This window comes from Aquarana catesbeiana, linkage group LG05 (genome assembly GCF_042186555.1).
Source record: "Aquarana catesbeiana isolate 2022-GZ linkage group LG05, ASM4218655v1, whole genome shotgun sequence".
NCBI classification, from domain to species: Eukaryota; Metazoa; Chordata; class Amphibia; order Anura; family Ranidae; genus Aquarana; species Aquarana catesbeiana.
The window spans coordinates 92,273,102-92,297,460 of record NC_133328.1 but is presented as its reverse complement, the minus strand read 5'-3'; the positions used below and the strand labels follow the sequence as shown (position 1 = coordinate 92,297,460).

The window sequence follows — 24,359 nt, the reverse complement described above, 5'->3', positions numbered from 1 at the left end:
TGTTATTAGTTAACCCCTGCTTTGCTGCCGTTATCCCACATACAGGTAGATATCATTACAGGTATGCAGTTTAATAAAAAGATAAAAATAAAAAAATGTGCTTGTAAATTCGTTGGATGTAACGTCTTACTTTTGTTTATATTCTGTGCAATAAGGAGCAGCTAAGATGCAGTCTACTATTTTACTTCCCCAAATATTAGAAACCTCTTCTCTTACATTGTGTTCACTGATAGCACAGTGAAATAAGAGAGCAGCAGAGTCTTACACTGCATCACGGGAGTTGAGTTTTTTATGATCCAGACCTTCCCAGTTTTTATATCCTTTTAGTAGTACATGGGTTCCTCACACCAAGAATGCCTTGTAGTCAGACCTTAATTTGATCCTTATATTGACTCTAACAATTAAAGTGGATGTAAACCCAATTTTTTTTTTTTTTCGTGATGTCATAATGTAGAGTATAAGATTTCCTATCATTTGAGCCCAGTCTTGCCACAAAGAGTTAATCCAGCTCTGAGCAATCCTCTTTTATTGTTCAGTGAGATAAATCTTGACAAACAGAGAAAAACTTTGTCAAATCCTCCCCCTTGCTGTGAGTGACAGGTGATTTACATATCTCGTGCACTAGCCTAAGACAGGCATTATTTTGTAATTCCCTCCCCCACTCCTTTCTTCAGCAGCTCTGCAAGGATTGGCTGTTCCACACCTCAGCATGATTTGGCATGCTGAAGTCATGTGGTTTCTTTCCTGTTTTCTCACTGGATGTTAGAGATCATAGCAGAAGTTCAGTGTAAGAAATACACAGGAGAAATGCATATTGACAAGGGGAGTGTAGAGGTGGGCGGGGAGTCTGACATCACGACTCCACCCACCGAGCTCCAGACAACAGACCCACCCACAGAATATGCAGTTTTTCAGGTCTCATAACAGACAGAGGGGAGACATTTAACAGGTAAAGATACATGCAGGAGGCATGTATATCCTTATAGATAACCCCTATGGCAGTAGTTTAGAAAGGATGACATTGGGTTTACATCCACTTTAACCTCCCTTGCTCCCCAAGCCCTAAAACTTAACACTTATGCCCTGTACACACGATCAGACATTGATCGGACATTCCGACAACAAAATCCTAGGATTTTATTCCGACGGATGTTGGCTCGAACTTGTCTTGCATACACGCGGTCACACAAAGTTGTCGGAAAATCCGATTGTTCTGAACGCGGTGACGTAAAACACGTATGTCGGGACTATAAATGGGGCAGTAGCCAATAGCTTTCGTCTCTTAATTTATTCTGAGCATGCGTGGCACTTTGTGTGTCAGATTTGTGTACACACGATCGGAATTTCCGACAACGTATTTTGTTGTCGGAAAATTTTAGCTCTCAAACTTTGTGTGTCGGAAATTCCTGTGGAAAATGTGTGATGGAGCCTACACACGGTCAGGAATTTCCGACAACAAGGTCCTATCACACATTTTCCATCGGAAAATCCTATCGTGTGTACAGGGCATTGGGTTGCAACCCTTCACCCAACCATGAAAATTGCCGTAATACTTACCCTGACCCTAACACCTAAAGTGACTATGTTATGAGGAAAGTACTGGGGTCATCACTGCTGGCCTTCTGAAGAAAATGTTGGTTGCCTAGCTTTGTCTGACATAAAGTAGAACTGCAGGCAGAACTTTTCTTTTTCATTTTGGATAGCGTAGGGGAGAATTATAACCTTTGTTTGATTATGTTTGCCATCTGCGTCCCATTGGGGAGATGAACCTTTACTTCCTGTCTCATAGCCAAAACAGGAAGTAAGAGGAAATCTCTGCAAATTAAGGGAACTCCCCCCCCCCCCCAGATCACTAGAATTAGTGTCTCCATTTCCCATATATTACTTTTCTGTGGACAACCCAATGACAGACGCCTCATAGACTTTGGACCATTGGAGAAGAGGTAAGCTTAGTCACATACCTAGTGAGTGCCAGAAAACTGCCAGAATTGCTTATATTTATATGTGCTCCAGGTTAGTGACAGAATCGAAACATCAGCATGACAGCCAGGAAAGTAGTATTCTCAATAGGAGGGTTCTGCTATGGCAGCTTCGATGATTCTCACAGAACAGAGTTCCTTTAACCCTTAAGCACCCCTTAAAATAAACACGTTACCTGACCCTAAACATTAATCTTAACCCTTAAAGTGGTTATAAAGGCTGAACATTTTTTACCTTTATGCATTCTATGCTTGAAGGTAAAAAAGCTTCTTTGTGCTGCTGATCCTACAGCCCCCCCTAATATTTACCTGAGCCCGATCTTAAACCAGTGCTGTACACAGGAGCAGTGCTCTTCTGGATCTCTCTCTCCTCATTGGCTGAGCCAGTGAGGAGGGATCAGGGAGGGGGGAGCTAGGCTGAGCCGCACTCACACAAGGACACACAGAGCGGTGCTTGGGAGTGAGCACGAATGAGTACCCTCATAGCAAGGAGCTTTCTGTGGGGGGCACTCAGCGGGTGAGGCGGAGCCAAGGCAGGGGTCCCCAGAAGAGGTAGATTGGGGCTGCTCTATGCAAAACCATTGCACAAAGCAGGTATTTATGACATGTTTGTTATTTTTTAAAAAGCTGAGCCGTTAATGTTACATTAAACATAGCCTAACACTCAATCCTCTAATCCCTAAGCCTTACCTTAAAGGATAAAAATACAATACTTTAAACACTGACACTAAATAAATCCATTTTAATTTTTACTTAACTTATTTATGCTGAAAGTATCAATCACCTGTGGCTTGATTGGGCTAAAAGCACCTTCTACCTGAGCCATAAACATTTTTTATAAATATTTTCTGAACAACCACTTGCATTTTCAAGAACTTTAAGTATATCTAAAGCCAAAACTTTCTTTTTCCGTTTTGGATCAAGAAGGTAATGATGAAATCTCCTGCTATTTTTTCGTCATCCGTGTCCCTTTTCTCAAATGTGGACAGCACAGGAAGTGGAGAGGAAAGACTACAACGTGAAGAAAAGTTCCTCTCAGGCAATTGGTACTGGATCATTATTGGAAGATTTCTTTTCCATTCCCCTTCTGGTGAAATATCAACATTTAGAATTTTGCTATTTATTTTACTCCTAGTGACATTGGTCACCAGGCCAAATAGGAAGGGTAATTATCTATAACGATGACACAGGCAGCAATAAAAACCCAAAAAAGTTTTTAAGCCTTCCTTACTCTATCCAAACGTAAAAAAAAAGAAGGTATTGGGTTTAGACACAATTTAAAGGATGTTTTCATATTTAACCATCAAGTGAAAGTACTTCCATTTTTAGGCCTGTGGGTCACACCATAACTGGGGATTTTAAGGTTGTCTGGGCTGTAGTTAAATTTTGGCTCTCACAAGAAGGAGAGTAAGGTTGGAATGACAAGTTTTGAACTATGTTTCATTTAATCCTTGGAGATTTGTTCTTATCTTTCATATTCATTAGTTATCATTAGTGTAGAATTTTTTTAAAGGCATTTCAGTAGGTTTGAACCTTCACCTAATGTCTGACCAGGAACTTTAACATGTTTCAATAGCTTGCATCTTTAAAAACTTGAGTTAGCCAGTAAAGGATGTCATTTAAATTTCCTCCCTTTGCTTTGATTAATGGCCAGCACAGCACAGCCTTTTGCTACACCAGGTGAGGATCAAATACAAATAACATGAAGAGGAGACAATGGTTTGAGCAGAACCTAGGGCCAAACATAGTTTTAATTAGCCACCTACCTGTAGACGTGGCCCTGTAAGGACCTCTGCTTAACAGCTTATCTTTGTATTTGAAAAGGCAGCTTGAAAGCTGTAGAAGCTCTTAGGACAGTTGGATTTTTCAGCGTAAGCAAAGTTCCATCTCGGAAACCCATTGCTTTCAGCGTTTGGCTAGGGTCCAGACAACAGGGAGTTCGGAGTTATGTTCCTCATTCGGTTGGAATGCTGGAAGTTTTTCTCAGTGGTCTATTTAGCAAGTCTTCTACTTTTTTTTATACGTTAACAGTATTTACTTCATTAAGTTTTTACTACATAACCTTTACTCTGCTATTTTGAACCATTGCACTGTGATGGGAAGACACTAAAAAAAAAATGAGTTGCACTTTGATGAAGCGCTTCAATTTCTTGTTCCCAAACAAAGCTTTGTCACTGTGTAAGGAAATGCCTGGTGAGTGCAATTCCTGTAAACTAGGACATGAGAAAACTGCTCGAGTCTCTGGCAAAATGTTTGTCTCTATAATAGCTTGCTGATCCATGGGGAACGTGACAAATTGTTTTCTTCTAGATAGCAATGCCCTCAATGGCTGCTGCAGAATTTGTCAAAAGGGCCATTGAAACATTCCGGTGACTCTGCCCATGGGGACAGGCCTAAGTACAAGCTAGCATTTATTAGAGTAAAGTATAGCTTAAGAAACAGGCCTTTGTGTCCAATAAAGATGTCAAACTTTTCAGGCTAATGTAACATGGTGGATGGCATTGGGTGGGCTCTACTTTATTACTTGTCATTAGATATTACAGTACATATATTATTTTCCTCTTGGTCTCTTGTAATTCACTTATTCCGTGTTTCAATATATATCTGAGATGAAAATATTTACTTATCTTACAGCCAATCCAGGATTTAAGGTTTGGATGCACATTATATATAATATCAATACATTTATAGTTTGTGAATTTAAAATAAAATATGCATTCAAAAAGGCCATTCATATAGCAAGATAATATCAAAGTTTAAAGTATAACTAAAGGTAAAACTTTTTTTTCAGTTTTGGATAGAGTGGAGAAGGATTAGTATGCTCCTCAGTTTTAATTGCTGTCTGTGCCTCCGTTAGGGAGATTCAGCCTCTCTATTTGTCCTGTTTACCATAATCATTAAAAGTGAAAGTCCCCAGAAAAGTAATACAGGTAAAATCTTCCAATGGGGACACTAGTTCTGGTGAGCTGGAAGTCCCCAAGGAATTTCTTTAATTTGCAGGGATTTCCTCTCACTTCCTGTTTGGCTATGGGACAGGAAGTGAAGGGAAATCTCCGCAATAGGACAAAGATGGCAAAAAATTATCTGACAAGGGTTATAACCCTCCCTTACTCTATCCTAAATGAAAAAAAAAGTCTTGCCTATAGTTCTACTTTATTGAAAATCTAAACACAGAAAGCCCTGAATGTAGACATCATGCATTCAAGGCTGCACACCTGCACCCATGCAGTTATCAAATTGGGATGAGCAACTGTGTCCCAAAAAACATTATTGGGCTGCCAGCATGCAGCACTTGCAGGCTGATACCGCATAAACAAGGCATTCATTAATGGGCTACGGGTCTCAGTATCCATCTGGATGAAGCCTAAGAGGCAATTCCTTCTCACTTTTGGAGAAATGTCCTCTTGCTTCTTATTTTATCTCTGTGAAAGGAAATAAAGATCAATCTCCTAAGGGGACACAAACAGAATTTTTTTTTACAGTTTTTTGCATATAAAAAAAAAAAATACTTCATATTGTCCTTTCAGCAAATATAACATCATGAAAGCGCTTTCATTATGTGCACTTAGTAAAAATGCCTCCCCCCCAATGCATGGGATCAATGCTCATTTAGGTCTAGGGGACTGAAAAACACAGTTTTACTTACTCAATCCTCTGCTCCCACAGTATCCAATGCTCTCCTCTTCTCCCCTATGCTCTAGCCAGTGGACTGTTCTTCAGTGTTCTCACATCCAAAGTAAGGCTATAGATCTGCATTCTACTTGAAGGCATCAGAGGGCATCTGATCACTGGAGTGTAGGGGAGAGGAGACTGATCTGACTGGTCTAGCAGCATGGAGTAGACTGAGGGAGTGGCGGTTCAGGTAAGTAAAAGTGTTTTTCCCAGTCCCTAAACAAGCATGTAACTCTTGCAGGTTAGGGACAGCCCCATTGCAAGGGAGGATTCCTACTTTCTCCAGAGATCAGATTTCAAGCAAATCTATCAACAACCCAACACATTTTATTTAATAAAACAAATGCTTAAACAAAAAAAAAATGTGTAAAGCAACCAGATGAGTCAGAATTTTAAGCAGTGGACGCAATATGCAAAGCTCAACTTGTTCTGAAATAATCTACTTCTGCCTGCCCCCCCCTTCCTCCTAAACCCCCATACTGTTTAATCACATTCAGTAACCAAAAGAAAGGCTTGGGAAATGGAAGGAATGGGGCCAGTGCCAGTATGCTTTGAATTGTGATAGCAAAGTTGGCAGAGCGGCAATTGTAAGACCTCAGATGACCTCTCATTCCTGACTCTCAGAGCCAATAGTCAGCCAGAGCCGTTAAAGCAATATAAGGGGCACATATAAATCTTTCAGAGGTAAGCTTGCATCGTTCTAGAAATTTTGGAATAAATATACAGATTCTTAACAATGTTGAGTTGTGAGAGGTTCTCTTTATTAGCTGCGCTGTATTTCTTCCCTGGGATAGCAGAATGAAATGAGTGCAGGTGTCAGCCGTCATTCAGAATGACGCAGTAGCCAGGGGCATATATTGTCAAACTCCCTAAGCTTTCTTCAATAAAAGAAGAGAGGTTAATTAGCATTTTGCAAACTGTTAAACCGGCAGCTACAGGGATAAAACTGCAAATGTAAGCCTAATTAAGTATTTTAGCTAAATGATGTTTGCAATGGGGCTCCTAGCAAAAGGTTTTATTTTGTCAACATCTTGTTTTGCAGATTTTTAAAGCAAATTTATTTCAAGAAGGTCATGCAGCTGTGGGAGGTTAGACAATGTAATTTCCTGCCAAACGCAAATAAACTTGGTTCCCCGGGTTACATTATTATGAACATTAATGGAGGTTTCATAGGTCCAGATTAAAGTCTATTTTTACCATTTCATTAATGATCTTTTCTGGACCAGTATCTGAGCAGTAGGGCAAAAGTCCAGCTGACCTCGTTTGGAGATATACACAGCTCTTGCCTTCAATTCTTGTGTTCCAAAAGCTGCACACTGCACCTACAGACCATAGACCTAAAAATATTATTTGTTGTGCAGCAAGCTCTCCATCATTTAACTCATCATCATCTACTAAACTCCCAGGTTTTTTCTGGTTGAGCTATTACATTAAATTTTAGCCAAGCAGCCAATCTACACAGTTGGAATATGTATTCATAAACTATTTTACCTACTTAAGTAATTATCATTTATTGCAATCGCTTTTGAGATGTACATGCCACTGCCATGTTGTATAGCCAGAATGATGATGATACTTTCTCTGTAACAGTTAGGAAACAGTGGTGTAATTTCCTTGCCAATGCATTGCTGATTGGGCAATGACACGAAGATAACAGATAGCTTGCTGATTATATGGTATAGGTGCAGTAACAGGTACTCGTCACTATGCATGTGCATAGTGTTAGAATGACAGCAATATGCAGGGTATTAATATATAAACTATATTACCAAAAGTATTGGGATGCCTGTCTTTACACTAACATGAACTTAGTCCCTAGTGTTCAATATTGAGTTGGCCCACCCTCTGCAGCTATAACAGCTTCAACTCTTCGGGGAGGGCTTTCCACAATGTTTAGGAGTGTGTCTATGGGATGGTTTAAAGTTCTTGTGCATGTTAAGGCAGGTGTCCCAATACTTTTGGTAATATAGTGTATATTGGACTCTTAAATTGCAGGCAGCATAGCCTCCGCTAAAATCCCAAGCAGCAATGTCACCCTGCTTAACTATAGAACACCTCCCTGTTATGTTATAAAGGTACAGGTAGGGCTGCTGTTTTGTTATCCTGAAATGGAGAACTTACACAGGGCTGATAACAATGCTTGGGATTTCAATGTCTGCCTACCACAGGAAGTTAGGATATGACTGGATTTCTAGCAGGATCATTGGATCATTTCTCTACTTGTAGCATTTTTAAAGAGACAAAACATGGAGAAATATGCATATATTATATGTATGAAATGTGGATATACTGCATGTTTGTTTTTGGTCCAGACATTCATTAAAGTGTAGGGCGAGGGTTAACGGTTAGTGCTAGGTTTACCTTTTTTCCCTTTGGATAGAGTGTGGAAAAGTCTCTGTTTAAATAGTTTTAAATCCTGTCTAAGCATTCCCTTATTGAGATTTCCTATTAGTTTCTGTTCATCTTACACTGACACCAGGATAGGTGTAAGTCTCTGGTGTGAGTAGGGCAAGTCTCAAAAAGGAGAGAAAACAAATAAAACTTAACAGAGGAACAGACCTTTCCACAATCCACTAAAATGTTTCTATTGGAGTCTCCATCCCCAATGAGGAGATTTGCTTTTACTTTCTATTTTGTTTGCTAGACAAGAAGTGAGGGCAAATCTGTGAAGCCATGAGGCAGCAATAGTAATAGTAGATGACACTTCCCCACTCTACTCAAAAATAAAAAAAGGAGAAAAGAGAAAAAATGTTTTGGCTGTGGATGGGCTTTAATAGGTCTGACCAGGTGAAGGTAAGGTTAAATGTCAAGTTTGGGGAAAAAAAGCATTATTTTTTCACTATTTGGTACTAAGAATTACTAATCTGGGCTCCCCTACACATAAAACAAACCTACAATGAACAGACAGCCTAAATCATTTAATTCTATTATTTATCCAAATCATACATACAGTACCAGGGTTTGCACATCACCATGGAAGACACTTGAAAGATACTACTGAGTTAATGCTGATTTAATTTAAGGGCTAATACACATATCTCATCATTTCTGTACCAGTTGGTTTCTGCTAAAAACATTGAAAATCAACAACGGTTCACAACCATTACTTTGGGTTTTGCTGTATCTTTGCTGCTTCTAAACTCTGATCTGAAAGGACACACACAAATCCAAAGTGCTGATTGGCACCTAACCTAGGTCAATTTTCTGTCCGGTTGCTACACCTGAAGAAAATTTGAGCAAGACATAACTTGTAATTGGATAACTTCCTCTCTTATCTTTAATTCCTTATTTACATCTACTCCTTCTGTCGGGAAACATAATGGAGAGACAGGAAAATGAGGTGGGGAGGAGGCAAAAGCAGCTTAGCTTGACAAATCAATTCTAAATATATATTTCTCAATGTTCCATCAAAAGTTACAAATGAAATGACACATCAAACTTTGCCTACAATTTTTTTCTCAATAACTAATTGTAATTCAGCCAGTGAAGTTGAGGATGAAAAATAACCTATATGTTTTTGGCTTCTCTTTCCAGTGGAAGATAATAGCCTGTCACTCAAGAAGAAGGTATCGCTGCAAGATTTGGTCAGTGGAGAGTTTGCAATCCATGATACTGAGGCTAAATGGATAAATGGTGAGACTGGCGCCACGCTGTACAACTTTGTCCATCAATCTTTTCATTAGTTTCTCCAAGTAGATAATGAAAGCAGCTTTATTATATCCTTGGCTAATAACCCCATGTATTAAGATTGATGTACTTTTCGGGAAGATTCAGTGCTTGATATTTGACACACATCCTCTGCGCTTTTTCTTTTTTTCTCTTTTGATGTTAACTTGTTTATCTTTTAGAAGCAGTGTACTCCAGGCACTGAGTGGTATAAATTAAAGATCATTTGGCAATTATTCTGCTTGAGTTGTTAAATGCACTTTCTTTCCTTTACAAAATACAGTCAAATCTAATGTTGTTATTCATCAACAAGATCTTTTGTTCCAAAAATGTTCATTCTATTGGTTTTCTCTTCAAACTTTGCTTTTTTCAGAGCAGATTTGTGTTTGGGTGCTTCCTGTCAAATTGATCTTACAATAATGATGTTGTTTTTATATTTATTTCTTTATTAATATATCAAGAACACATGCTATTTAAAAAAATGATTTTTTTTCATGTTTCTTTTTAAATTAGTAAATAGGAAATGTTACAAATGTTACATATTTAGCAATAGCTTGGCATGCAAGACACTATTTTATTTTTCCAACTTTTTTATTACTATGGTCAGATTCAACTTTATACTGTCCCCCTTTCTTCCTCAGTTGTCCCTTTTTTTTAGTCTAATGTATAGACCGCTAGAAGAAAAAAATATATATTTTCTACTAATAAAAGTGTTTTACTGCACTAAACTTTTAATATAACCTCTAAATTATTGCATCTGTTATTTTCAAAAAACAGTATCTAATAAAAATAGTGGTATAAAGAATAATTTATCACTTTTTTGATATTACATTTTTATGGTCCATATAATGGGAGCTGTGGCAGGGGTGTGTTTTGTGGCTTTGTGCTGTAATGTGTCCCTCTTTCATATCTCAGAAAGTTGGAAGTTATGACTGTGGCCTAGGGCGGCAGGGCATAAGAATATCTATAGATCGTGTTGCTGATTGTCTGTAACTTATCTTATCTATAGTAAAAGGTTTCAAACTGGCACCCTGTTTGACAGTGTAATTGTTCTGGTTTTCTTATGCCGCGTACACACGGTCGGACTTTTCGTCTACAAAAGTCCAACAGCCTGTCCGACAGACTTCCGGCGGACTTTCGGCGGACTTGCAGCAGACTTTCTAACGAACGGACTTGCCTACACACGACCACACAAAAGTCCGACGGATTCGTACGTGATGACGTACACCGGACTAAAATAAGGAAGTTCATAGCCAGTAGCCAATAGCTGCCCTAGCATGGGTTTTTGTCCGTCGGACTAGCACACAGACGAGCGGATTTCGGGGTCCGTCGTAGTTACGACGTAAAGATTTGAAGCATGTTTCAAATCTAAAGTCCGTCGGATTTGAGGCTGAAAAAGTCTGCTGAAAGTCCGGAGAAGCCCACACACGATCGGATTACCAGCCAGCTTTAGTCCGTCGGCGTCCGTTGGACTTTTGTAGACGAAAAGTCCGACCGTGTGTACGCGGCATTAGTGTTGCTGTCCATTTTTGTTGGTAGATAAGTACAATGTGTCATTACAGTTTACCTACTTTGGAGGAGCTGCTGTATAATCTTGTGATTTCTTTGCACACCTGAAGATGACACATCTTGTTCACCCAGCACTTACTGACACACCTTGAAATTTCAAAGAATGTATTAGGCCAAGTGTAGCCTAAAGGAAGAGAGAATAATTAGGTGTACTTATACAAATAATCAATAGGACAACAATGTTACTCTACGAGATATGATTAAACAACTGCAGTATTCTGACTATCAATAATTAACAGAACTGGATTACTTTTACTCAGCAACTGTATATAAAAACAGCGCTAACTTGCTATAACAGTCTCGGTTTTATTCCGCTGGCCGGTGACTAATGAAAAAGAAAAAAGTTAGCTGGCAAAGTTGGGGCCTTGAAGAAAGCACAACAGACAGCAGATTAACTTGTGCAATGTTAGTTTCCTACCAGACCCAGGGCGCTCCTTGGGGGACATGGGCTCTGATTCAGTTCAAGGCCTCAGACATAAATAGGATTACCTCACACCTTCCCAGGAAGAAAGTTCCCGTGATTAATAAAAATACTAATAATCTCTGAGGCAAGGTCCTGTGCGATGAGCAGTTCCTCTGAAGTCTCACCTGATTGTGCTCAACTATGGCAGGGTTCTGTTCAGTGAGCAGTCCAGTCTCTCCATTCAGCCATCAGTCCAGTCTCTTTTTCTCACCCAATCTCCTTTAAGACTGTCTTCCTTTCTTCTTAGCAACCTTCCAGGATTGATCCAGACTCAGCCAAGATGGCTGTCCCCTGCACTGGAGACACTCCATAGACAAGCATTGCAAAGTGGTCTCCTTAAAGATGGCTGCTGCACTTCTGCATTCATAAATATTCAACTTAACCCTGTCCACACTGCAGAATGATAATACAGCAGCAGAAAAGGAGTATGCTCAGCAGCAGTTAGTCCATGTAGCCTGTCGTCAGTCAAACATCAACATCAGTAACCAAACAACCATTATTTTTTCTCAAAAACATAAGTGGGGGATATTGAAGTATTAACCACTTCAGCCCTGGAAGGATTTACCCCCTTCCTGACCAAGCCATTTTTTGTGATATGGCACTGCGTCACTTTGACCGACAATTGTGCGGTCGTGCGATGTTGTACCCAAACAAAATGTATGTCCTTTTTTTCCCACAAATAGAGCTTTCTTTTGGTGGTATTTGACCACCTCTGCGGTTTTTACTTTTTGCACTATAAACAAAAGAAAAGCGACAATTTTGAAAAAACACAATATTTTTTACTTTTTGCTATAATAAATACCCCAAACTTTTTTCTAAAAAAAAAACAAATTTCTTCCTCAGTTTAGGCCAATATATATTCTTCTACATAGTTTTAGTAAAAAAAATCTCAATAAGCGTATATTGATTGGTTTGCGCAAAAGTTATAGCGTCTAAAAAATAGGGGATAGATTTGTTGCATTTTTATCATTTTTTTTTTTTACTAGTAATGTTGCCAATCTGCAATTTTTATTGGGACTGCGACATTGCGGTGGACACATCGGACACTTCTGACATATTTTTGGGTCCATTGACATTTACAAAGCGATCAGTGCTATAAAAATGCACTGATTACTGTATATATGTCACTGGCAGGGAAGGGATTAACACTAGGGGGAGATCAAGGGGTTAAATGTGTTCCCTCAGTGTGTTCTAACTGTGGGGTGATGGGACTGACTTGATGGAGGAGACCGATCGTTGTTCCTATATACTAGGAACAACAGATCAGTCTCCTCACCCCTGACAGAATGTGGATTTGTGTGTTTACACACACGAATCCCTGTTCTCGCTCTGTCAGGAGCGAACGCGGGTGCCCGTCAAACATCGCGGCCGCCGTGCACGTGCATTGACTCCTCAGGGATGCGGCGGGCGCGCACGTGCCTCCTATACATCTAAGTTGTGCAGGAGTGCCATTCTCATCAAACTACGACGGGCAGTCGGCAAGTGGTTAAACCCTCCAGTGTATGGAAATCCAAAACACTCCCCCCCTACAAATTATTGTCTCTATTTCTACCTCTTTTGGGTTTTGATGACCATGCCCCTAAGTGCATGGCTTTCAATTGGTTACAGCACTGTATATGTAGGTTTGCCTTTTCTTTTTCTGTTGTTTTTAAGTTTGATTACAAAAAGGCCTAGCTGCGTAGCATGGAAACATTGGGGTAAGCTTATTGAAGATGTTCTACGATAAAATTGTAAAAAATACTTCTTGAAGTGCAGATGACCATTTCATTACTGCTAGGGGCTCTTTGAAGGGGGCGTCCCCTAAGCAGTGTTTAGCAACAAACTGCTCTTTCTACTGCTTGAGATGCTTTACCTCATCACTAGGAGACAGAGTGCATGAGGGAAGGAAATTTGTTGGTTGGAGCTGTGTGGTGGCTGGGAGAGAAGCAAACATCTTATACTCTGAGGACTAACAGAGATTGCCATATAATCACTAACTTGTGTCTCCTGATCCTGGAGGAATCAGAGTCAGTCTCCTGACCTCAACTCGATAGAACACCTTTGCAATCAATTAGAGCGGAGACTGCGAGCCAGGCCTTCTCATCCACATAAGTGACTGACCGCACAAATGCGCTTCTGGAAGAATGCTCAAACATTCCCATAGACACACTCCTAAACCTTGTGGACAACCTTCCCAGAAGAGTTGAAGCTGTTATAGGTGCAAAGGGTGGGCCAACTCAATATTAAACCCCACGGACTAAGACTGGGATGCCATTAAAGTTCATGTGCGTGTAAAGGGAGGTGTCCCAATACTTTTGGTAATATAGTGTATTTTCCTGTTACCAAGGCTGGTCAGTCAGCTGGGGCAGGGTGGGGGGCAGCATATGACAACTGACCAAGGAAAAAAGGAAGCATAAATCTGGCCTGGAAGATGTCATTGCCACACAAGACAAACTGTATTAGAACACTGCAACCTGCGACTATTGTCGCAAACTGTCACTTTACACTGCTCACAGGTTGGATTGAGGTGTATGAGTGAAATGTAGGTACACAGCACAGTGGTTTACCAACTAAAACTGGAAAAACAATGAAGACCTGTCCAATACTACTAGCATGTAATGTGGCATTATGGAATCTGACACCCCAGCAAATCTTCCTCCCTGGGTCATGGGCTATGATCACTATGGAGAAATAAGGCCTTGATTATGGTTTAAATAGCCTAAGCAGTTTGATATCCTGGATGACAGCTGAATGAGTCAAAGGACGGACTTCTTCCTTTTGGCTTTTCATAAGATAATGAGAAGGCAATTATAGGCAATCTCATTATAAATTTTTAGATGTTAAATGTTTTTAAATGTTTATTTAAAGATGAAATATTTCATACGTGTAACAGCCACAAACAGATTATACCCATGTAAACATAAAAAAAAAATTAAAATAAAATTGACCAAAAACCAAGTATCGTTCCCCCTCAATCGAGTTCTGTCTGTACCAAGATTAATATGAACACTGCCACTGTTGCTTTTCTGCTGTGGCAGTGCAAGTTGACTTTCTTGCATGCTAATCCAATAACAACACTTTCTAAATTACTGGTCCAAAAAAAGCAGGTCACAGGGGCCTGACTTCTCTAACTTCCCTTGCTCCAAGCCTGTTCCTGGTCTATGACTCAAAAAGCATTGCATCCACTGACAGCCAGGAAATTAGCATTTTAAAAACAGCAGGAAATTAGCATTTTTAAAAACAGTGTTAGCAGTGGTAGTCTACATATTTTCTACTGACTACTGGCTTCCTTAAGCATTCATTTGTAAGCATGCAAGCATAAATATATGTTGTTTTTCCATCCTAAGTAATATAACATTACTTATTTTATTCAAAATGTAGGGAACTGAAGAACATGAAATGTGACTCAAGGGAAGTGCACCATTAAAATGGCCTGTGTGAGTTGCATTACGATATATCCCGTTCTGCCTACACTCAAATCATTTTAGGGTTGAGATGTAACAAACACTTATGAGCTTCAAAAAATGCCTAGCCAAGATAAAGACCAGGAGATCTTTCCCCATCCACTGCTCTCAATGTAATAGCACAATGTTTATGACATATTTGTTGTTCACGTGGACAGAGATGCATGTCATTTTGCATTTCACTTGACAAGGGTTAAACACAAAGCAATATTGATGGAAAACACTATCTCTAGTGAGAAAAGGCGTCACAGCTGTTTTTCTGTATAGAGCCCCAGACTGGCAGACTCTGCTGGCATGCCGTCCTGCTGGGGCTACGCTCACTGCTTATTTTGAAGTCTTAGGAGAGATTGCATAATATGACAAGGTGTTTCTCAGCAGATCCCCTATGTAGGCTGCCTGTCAATCGTAAACTCAAAGGAATCCTATACACAAAGCAGTAACATTTGAACAGCCTGTCAAGTAGTACTTGCAGTAAGGCACCTAACTGCATTCCTCCATCAGCTAAGCAACTACAAGACCTAGTCTAACATGATAATTGATGGAAACATACACTCCAATGTCAAGCTTTTTAATGCTAGAGCGTCAGTGCTAGAGCTGTTGCTCTGGGGTACCAAAAGCAAAGCTTTTACAATAGAACCCAACACAATAGATGTCATATCTAACAACCTTGAGATCCAGCAACTGCACTTGGGACTCCAAGGTCTCAGCCAAGGTGCACAGCTTATGCTCCATACTTGTGTCTCCTTCTGTTTGCTGATTCTACAATGTCCTACAAAATACCTACAGATTCAGCCTATTAATATGCAAAGTATAGAAATGTAGCACCCTCCAAGGATGGGATGCTAGGCAAATTTAGTTGTTGGCTTGCACTGTAATCAGGGGAGCTGAGATTGATTGCCTGGGTTTTTCATAGCTTCCCAGCCTGGGTATTTGATTGTTTCCCCTGCCTCTGTGAAGAACCTTCCAGAACTTAGAGCGGGAAATTCTAATACTTAGACTGGATGTTTGCCATGATCTGTTCAATCCCTGGGGAGGTTGGCCCAATAGGTGGTCAGGGAGGTGGTAAATTAGCCGGATCCCTGGTCAGACTGTCCTTTCCCGAGAGGAAACTGATCTGCAAGCTTCAGGGAGCTGTTTGCACCTGAAGCATTCCTGGACTGGCTGCTAGACTACTCTCCTATAGATGAGGCCTATCAACTTGTCCTGTGTGGGGATATGTAAGTAGAGTCTAATCCCTGTGCCACAGTCTACTCATGGTCCTCAGCCATAGGTATCTGGACTGTTCCAGTTTGTCTACTTGTGGTACAGAATAACAATATGGTCCACAGCTGTAAGGACTTGGACTTTTTCAGTCCTTCATTGTCTGTGCTGAACTTTATCTCATGGTTCCTAGCTGTGAGGGAAGGACTGTGGGGTTCATTCACTAAAATGGAGAATGAAAATTCTGGGGCAGCTCTGCATAGAAACCAATCAGCTTCCAAGTTTTTTGGTCAAAGTTTAATAAGCTGAAGTTAGAAGCTGATTGGCTAACATGCTGCACCAGATTTTGCACTTTCTGGTTTTAGTAAATCAACCGCTGTGTTACTGCTACTTACAGAGAGAAGTGTCCTCTGCAGAATTGTACTCAAGCATTTTGGAGCATCATATTCCCCTTTGTGCTCCTCTTATTAAGTTTCGTCAGCAATAAACACAAAAAAAAACATCCACTAGACTGTTTACTGAGCCGGAGTGAATTGACTGTTGCTATGTGCCTGGCTGCCTCTGCACTGTTTTAGGAAAGAACCTGTTAAACTACAGCAGCTCCTGCGAGTGTAGGGTTACAGAAAGATAAGTGCATACTCTATTGATGGTGTGAACTTTTGGGTTGTGCAGGACATTAAATTGGGACCGAAAAACGGTGATTTGGATACAGTGCTACTGAGAACTGAAGATAAAGAGATTGGGATCTAGATTGGGATCTAGGGCCCTTTTGGGCCTTAATGAAGGTTTCACATTCCTTCCTTTTTTACATGAATAAACTGATTATGCTTGCTGCAGTCTAAGTTTCTCTCTGTTTTGTTGATTCCCTAATAACTAAAGTTATATGCTTGAAACGGTTAAAAGTTGGTAATAACGTGCAAAGAAAATTGGCGGTATGAATCTAAACATGTATGGTACAGTTGATACAATTTATAGTAGTTTGCAAAATTGACCACAGGGGGAAAGCTCTCTTAGTATGATGGAGCTCCTGTCTGAACTAAATTCCTGCTTGCCCCTGGTGGTGACTAAAATATATAAATAAGAATTATAGATAGTGGATGCCTTGATTGTACATACTGTTTTGTGTTTTAGCCTTTTTTTGAAATGGCACTTTTTTCATTCCTGATGAAGCTCTTTTATGGGTGAAACATGTTGAGTGTTGGGGTTTGGTTTGCTCACTTTTTGATTCGCTTTATATTATCAGGGGATGCAGGGTAAGATTGAAAAATAGACTGGTGTGGGAGGCACTCATTAGTATGACCAGTTTTTGGATATAAGTAAGGGAATGTTTCTCTTCATGGAAAACCTAATTGGAATACTCTTACTAGATTTTTTATCCCCTGCATCCACTAGCAGGTTTGTGATTTTTACATTTTTGCCAGCATATGTTATTTTAGCTGTATATGAATAAAAGTTATGTTTTAGGGCTTAGTTCTGTGCATAGAGAAATGACACACAGCTCTCACATTGATTTTTCATTTGTGATTCCCACATAATAGCCTGTAATTATTTTGGTTCTGAATAGTCAAACAGATTTATTGCTTCATACTTTATTGTACAATTTGTTTGTAAACACACAAATCAGGGAATCTGACCTAGACCAGGAGTTTCCAAACTACAGTTCACAGATCATATCTTGCCCGCTACAAGTCTTTACCTGGCTCTTGGAAAACTGTCCTAAATTTGCATCATTTGTTTCATTTGTTGCTTGGTGCAGGTGGGCATGTTGCCAGCACCATAATAACCAATGGGGGGTTATAGCATGGGGGGTTATTTACAAAAGGCAAATCCACTTTGCACTGAAAGTGCACTTGGAGGTGCAGTCGCTCTAAATCTAAGGAGTAGATCTGAAATGAGGGGAAGCTCTGCTGATTTTATCATCCAATCATGTGCAAGCTAAATTGCTGTTTTTTATTTTCCTTGCATGTCCCTCTCGGATCTACAGCGACTTTACTTCCAAGTGCACTTGATTTGATTTGATATGGGATTTGTACTGCGCTGAATGCGCTCCTTGCAGTGCAAAGTGGATTTTCCTTTAGTAAATAACCCCCATGGTGTCATTCATTGATGTGGTGTTGATGGCTGTACTGATGGCACCATGAAAGCACATGATGCTCATTCAGGATGGCAGCTGTATCCAGGGCAACTCCATTAATCAGAAGAGGACCTTCTCTGCCTCCTGCCCTCTATCCAGACCTGCTCTGCCTCCTGCCCTGTGCCATGCTTTCACTGATTTTAAGGTAGGATAAGGGGACTGAATACTCTGATGTGATGCGATGGCTCGGTTGTGCACTGGGATTTCTTATGTGAAGGGGGCCTCTGATGTAAAAGAGGGGTCTTCTGAATTGATTGGTGGGTTCTGATGTGACGTAATTTCTAAAACTGATACGTTTTCAGTCCGCAAATATTTCTAAAATATATGATGTGGCCTTTGTACCTGAAAGTTTGGAGACCCTTGACCTAAATCAATGGATCGGTGATCTGGTACCTTGTTTAGTGATAGCTAAGATTTTTAATAGGTAATAATATCCTGAAAAGACCCCACTCACTGACATTCAAGGAGAGCATTGCTGAGGAAATTTTCCTAATAAAATACTGAACTACGTATACTGTAAATTAAGATCCAGATACTCATGCCTACTATACTGCAGTTGAGCAATACATCCTGGTATAAGAGCCATCCTAGCTTGTCATTGGACAATGAAGGAGGAGCAGTAAACTGACAAGATCATCTCTCACCACCGTACAAGACAGAACAGCCTTACTGGCTTACAGTGCTGGCCCTCAAGATACAGGGGCTTATGCTAGTTTTCTATAAATTAATGTTGTCACTTCACTTCAAATCTTTGATTATATCTGCTTAGAGTACAACTATACTATAGTACAACTACAAAAATATGTAAACCCAATACTTGATATTCCTGATATGTGCCTGCTGTACCATGTACTTGTATGAAAAGTAACCTGTTCTCTTTGTATTGCTTCCTTTTGAAATGCCTGGTTTTCCTGCCAGTCCCCCTGCTTGCCTATTAAAAATGGACCACGCTAGGCATGAAAGCACAGTATTGTAATTTTTCTAGTTGTGCTCAGAATTCAATTTGCTCTCCTCCAGTGATTAGAATTGTTCTGACCCCCCCCCCCCTTTCCCACACTGCCATTCACTGGGAAGATCAGTGTCCTGCTGTATCTCCTCCCTTAGCTGATAACAGAGATTATGTGATCACTTAGAAAAGGGAGAAAGGTATATATATATATATATATATATATATATATATATATATATATATATATACAGTATATATATACACACACACACGCAAATGCTTTGCATTTAATTTCTATTTTAAACTGAATGTGTTATTTTTTTGCATGGTGAAAGTTCACATATACCTTAACTTTGAGCAATCTGCCTATAGTTATAAGTATATAGTAGTTATAGTATCTGCTGTTTCTGCCTTCTGTTAGTAGAGAACATTTTTCACACTTTCTCCAGTTATATTTAGACATTGAACTGCTTTTTTGACCACTCAGCACCTCTGGGAAAGGTACAGAGATAAGTGATAAGAGGTGCAACTTCCCAGCACATCTCTGAGATGTCATCTGACATCATATGTGTGCTCAGTAGTATAGCTTCACTAGGCCAGCCAAAATGCGCAAAGGAACAGCCATAGGTCAAGTGCCATACAACACTCCATGGAACTGTGAAACTGAAATCACTGTGCATTTCAAGTCCAGTTTAGATTTGTTTTTCTTTTATATATGAGGTTTAATGTTTTGCTTTGTGTTTAACTCCTTTACATGTCTATCTTTGCTTATTCCTAAGCTGTGTGGAAAATAAAGGAAAAAGGAAACGCATATATTCATTATCTGTGAGAGCATATGGATAGTACAGTTTAATTGCATTTATTATTACTAAGTATGGAAAGCCATGTCATAAATGGTAAAGCTGAACTCTGGGATAAGCAAAATCATATCACAAAAGCCATATGTATTATTACATAAATCTTGGTGTGCTTTGTGTATTTCAGATCTGTGCAGTAATCAAACTTGAGACTTTGCCTCTCTCCCTGTGTAGGATGATTGGATTGTATCTGCCCTCCACGCTGTAGTTTTCTGCAGGCAACCTGTATTAGGTGGGCCTGTTGTGTCTTTCCCACAGCTCTGCTCTCTGTACAGGATATGTAAAGTGATAATGCCTGCTTTATAAAACAAACTAAAACTCGTGCCAATGGAGAACTATATATAGTGCAAAATTATAATTGATAAAGACCACAGCAGCTGTTGCAAAGGTACTAGACCTTAAAAAAGGGATGTATAAGTCTTAACAGCGCTCATGGAAAAAGTGTAAAATGTATATACATAATAAAGTGCAAAGTGCAATAAAACAAGTACTTAATGGTAAATAATAATACAGTGAAAATATATGTGTAAAGTGCCAAGTGCTTCCAACGGCAACTCAAGTATCAAGGTTGAAAGGAAATGTTCGAAGACCACACTCTATAAAAGAGCAAAAAATCCCCTCTTGTGACCCCACTCACCAGAGCCTGTAGACCCTCAGCTTTGCAGTCCAGAGGTCAAAAAACGCTTAGTGGAGTCACGATGGTAAATCCAAGGTCAGGGGAGCTCCCACAAATAATTAGTATGCGGACCAGGGAAGACAATATATATTAAAAGAAGAGAGAAAGGCATATAGTGAAGTACTGCCGGCATTGGCTAACTGCGCATTGACAAAACGCCACTCACGAGATGGCTTGAAAAACAGGCATCAGTGTATTCTGGGTTCGCAACCACAGCATGCATTCCGCTTGCATTCCACGGATACCGGAAGTATGTGTGGAACTAACCATGTCACCTACCTTTTGTCCTGCCCTTGTGGCCTCCAATACGTAGGTAGAACTACTAGAAAATTGGGTATCAGGTTATGAGAACACGTGAACAGAATTAGAAAAGATTACAAACACCACAGTTTGTCTAATCATTTCAGACTGTTTCATAACAGGGACCCTAGGGGTCTCAAGTTTTATGGAATTGAAAGGGTTGAGGCACATTGGAGGGGCTCCAACCTCAAGAAATCGATTTCACAAAACGAGACCCAGTGGATACATAGGTTGGGCACTTTGAGCTCGTATGGGTTAAATATTGAATTAGACCTGAATTGTTTTCTGTCCAGTTGGTAAGGTTTAGTATTTTTTTATTTAATTTTTTTTTTATGTTTATTCTTATTTTCTTATTTTCATTTATTCATTTTCTGTTTCCTCGATTTCATTTTTATTTTATTTTTATTTTTACTTTATTTTATTTTATTTTAATTTTATTGTTTTATTTTTATTTTCATTCATTCTTCATTTAATTTTTTATTTTATTTTATTTTATGGCCATCTACCTCCTCCAACAGTAGTCGTAACGTCAACCTTCTCATCCCAATTCCCCTGATTCCACAAGTCAGCCCCCCTCTTTCATGTGCCCTCTGGAATGCCCGCTCAGTCTTCAACAAACTAGTTTCTGTCAATGACCTTTTCCTCTCCAAATCCCTTGATCTATTTGCTATAACCGAAACCTGGCTCCAGGAATTCAACACTACCTCTCCAGCTGCCCTGTCCCACAGTGGCCTCCTCTGGACTCACTCCACCAGACCCAGTGGATGTAAAGGAGGTGGTATCAGACTTCTCCTCTTCCCACAATGCACCTTCCAGGTACTTCCCACACCTCCCTCTCTTTCCACCTGCTCTTACGAAATGCACTGCATTCGTCTTTTCTCTCCAGCTTGTCTGAGGGTTACAGTCATTTATCGGCCTCCTGGACCAGTGTCACGCTTTCTGGATGACTTCTCTGTATCGCTACCCTATTTTCTCTCATCCGAAGTGCCTGCCATCATCCTAGGTGACTTTAACATTACAATCAATGTTAATACTGCTACCACTTCTAAACTACTCAACCTAACCTCCTCTTTTAACCTAACACAATGGACACAAACCACCACTCACTCCAACGGCAACACTCTCGACCTCGTATTCTCCCATCGCTGCACTCCCTGCAATTTCTCTAACACACCCTTTCCTCTCTCTGATCACAACCTTATCCATTTAGCCATTTCACACTCTCCTTGTCTCCTACATCCCATGCTGCCAACCCACAAACCACTACCCGCAGGAACCTTCGCAACCTCAACCCTTCCCTTCTTCACTCTGCTACTGATGGCCTTTATGACAAAATTGCACCCCTGTCCTGCCCAGACCTAACCACTTCCATCTACAACACCACGTTGTCATCCTCCCTAGACGTACTTGCTCCTCTTTCTACACACAGAACCAAGCCCCATCTGCCACAACCCTGGCAAACAGACGACACCAGAAGTCTCAAGAGACACAGCCGTGCTCTTGAGCGAGCATTGCATAAATCTAAATCCCTGCAAGACTTTACCCTCTACAAATCTGCCCTTCTCAAATACAACTCCTGCCTCTACACTGCTAAACAAACCTATTACAACACTCTCATCAAAACCCTCTCATCCAAACCTCGTCAACGCTTTTCTACCCTTAATTCCTTACTTCACCCCCCATTGCCCCACCCACCAACTTGCTTACCGCTCAACAGATTGCCAACCACTTCAAGAACAAAATCGACACAAATCACAAGGAGATATCCAACATTCAAATTCCTCCCCTACCCAACATATCAGGTCCAACACCACACTCAATACTCTCCTCCTTTCCCCAGTTACCACAGATGAAGTTGATAAACTCCTCTCCATGGCCCACCTCACTACCTGTTCCCTGGACCCTGTCCCCTCTCAATAACTGCCACCACCTTCCCACTCTATCCTCAATTCCCTAACCCACATCTTCAACCTCTCCCTCTCTTCCGGCATCTTTCCTTCCCCGCTCAAACATGCACTGGTTACCCCCATACTCAAAAAACCCTCAATAGACCCCACCTGTTTGAATAACTTAAGACCCATCTTCCTGCTCCCGTTTGCCTCCAAGCTCATCGAACGCCTTGTTCATGACCAAATGAGTCGCTACCTCACGGACAACAACCTTCTCAACCCCCTACAGTCTGGCTTCTGCCCACAACATTCTACTGAAACTGCCCTACTAAAACTCACCAATGACCTACTAACTGCTAAAACCAATGGCCACTACTCCATACTCATACTTTTAGACCTCTCTGCTACCTTTAACACAGTTGACCACCTGCTCCTCCTCAGAAAATTACACTCCCTTGGCCTCCGTGATTCTGCATTATCCTGGTTCTCCTCCTACCTATCTCAGTGCACTTTCAGTGTCACTTACAACTCCATCTACTCTGCTCCCCTCCCTCTTTCTGTTGGGGTACCCCAAGGCTCCGTCCTTGGGCCTCTCCTATTCTCACTCTATACCTCTTCCCTGGGCCAGTTGATAACCTCCCATGGCTTCCAATACCACCTCTATGGCGATGACACCCAGATCTATCTCTCCACTCCTCAACTCACCCCCTCAATATCCTCACGGATCTCAAACTTACTGAATGACATATTGGTATGGATGTCACACCACTTCCTCAAACTTAATCTTTCTAAAACTGAGCTTATTTCCTCCTTCATGGTCCCCCCCCCCCGTGACTTCACCATTAATATCAACAACACAACCATTGGTCCCTTCACACATGCCAGGGTCCTGGGTGTAATCCTTGACTCTGACCTCACCTTCAGCCCCCATATCCAATCACTGGCTAAATCCTGCTGCCTTAACCTCCGCAACATCTCCAGAAATCGACCCTTCCTGACTAATGACACCACAAAGCAACTTATTCACGCCTTGATTATTTCCCACCTTGACTACTGCAAATCTCATCTTAATGGCCTACCCTTAAGCAGGCTATCCCCCCTTCAGTCTATTATGAATGCTGCTGCTAGACTAATACACCTCACTAATCGATCCGTGACTGACACTCCTCGCTGCCAATCTCTTCACTGGCTTCCCCTACCCCACCGTGTAGAATTCAAAATGCTAACCATAACATACAAGGCCATTCACAACATCACCCCCATCTACATCACCAACCTCATCTGCAGATATCACCCAAATCGTCCCCTCCGCTCCTCCCAGGACCTCCTGCTCTCTAGCTCCCTTGTTACCTCCTCCCATGCTTGCCTTCAGGACTTCTCCAGAGCCTCTCCCATCCTCTGGAACTCCCTGCCCCAGTATGTCTGATCAGCCCCTACCCTGTCCACCTTTAGGAGATCCCTGAAAACGCATATATTCAGGGAAGCCTATCCCACACCCACATAACTATCCCCGAGCCACCCCCATAAAATCATTCTCTGCAGCTATTACCTTTTGTACCACC

General features: G+C 40.7%; 1 protein-coding gene across 3 annotated transcripts in view; it reads left to right on the top strand.

The window, feature by feature from the left end:
- Positions 1 to 24,359, top strand: part of DPP6 (dipeptidyl peptidase like 6) — a 1,451,270-nt gene that overhangs the window by 850,015 nt on the left and 576,896 nt on the right. For all 3 annotated transcript variants that reach the window (XM_073629963.1, XM_073629965.1, XM_073629964.1), the window contains exon 3: positions 9,186 to 9,284. In XM_073629963.1, coding sequence (XP_073486064.1) covers positions 9,186 to 9,284 — 99 coding nt within the window. The remainder of the gene's footprint in view (positions 1 to 9,185; positions 9,285 to 24,359) is intronic.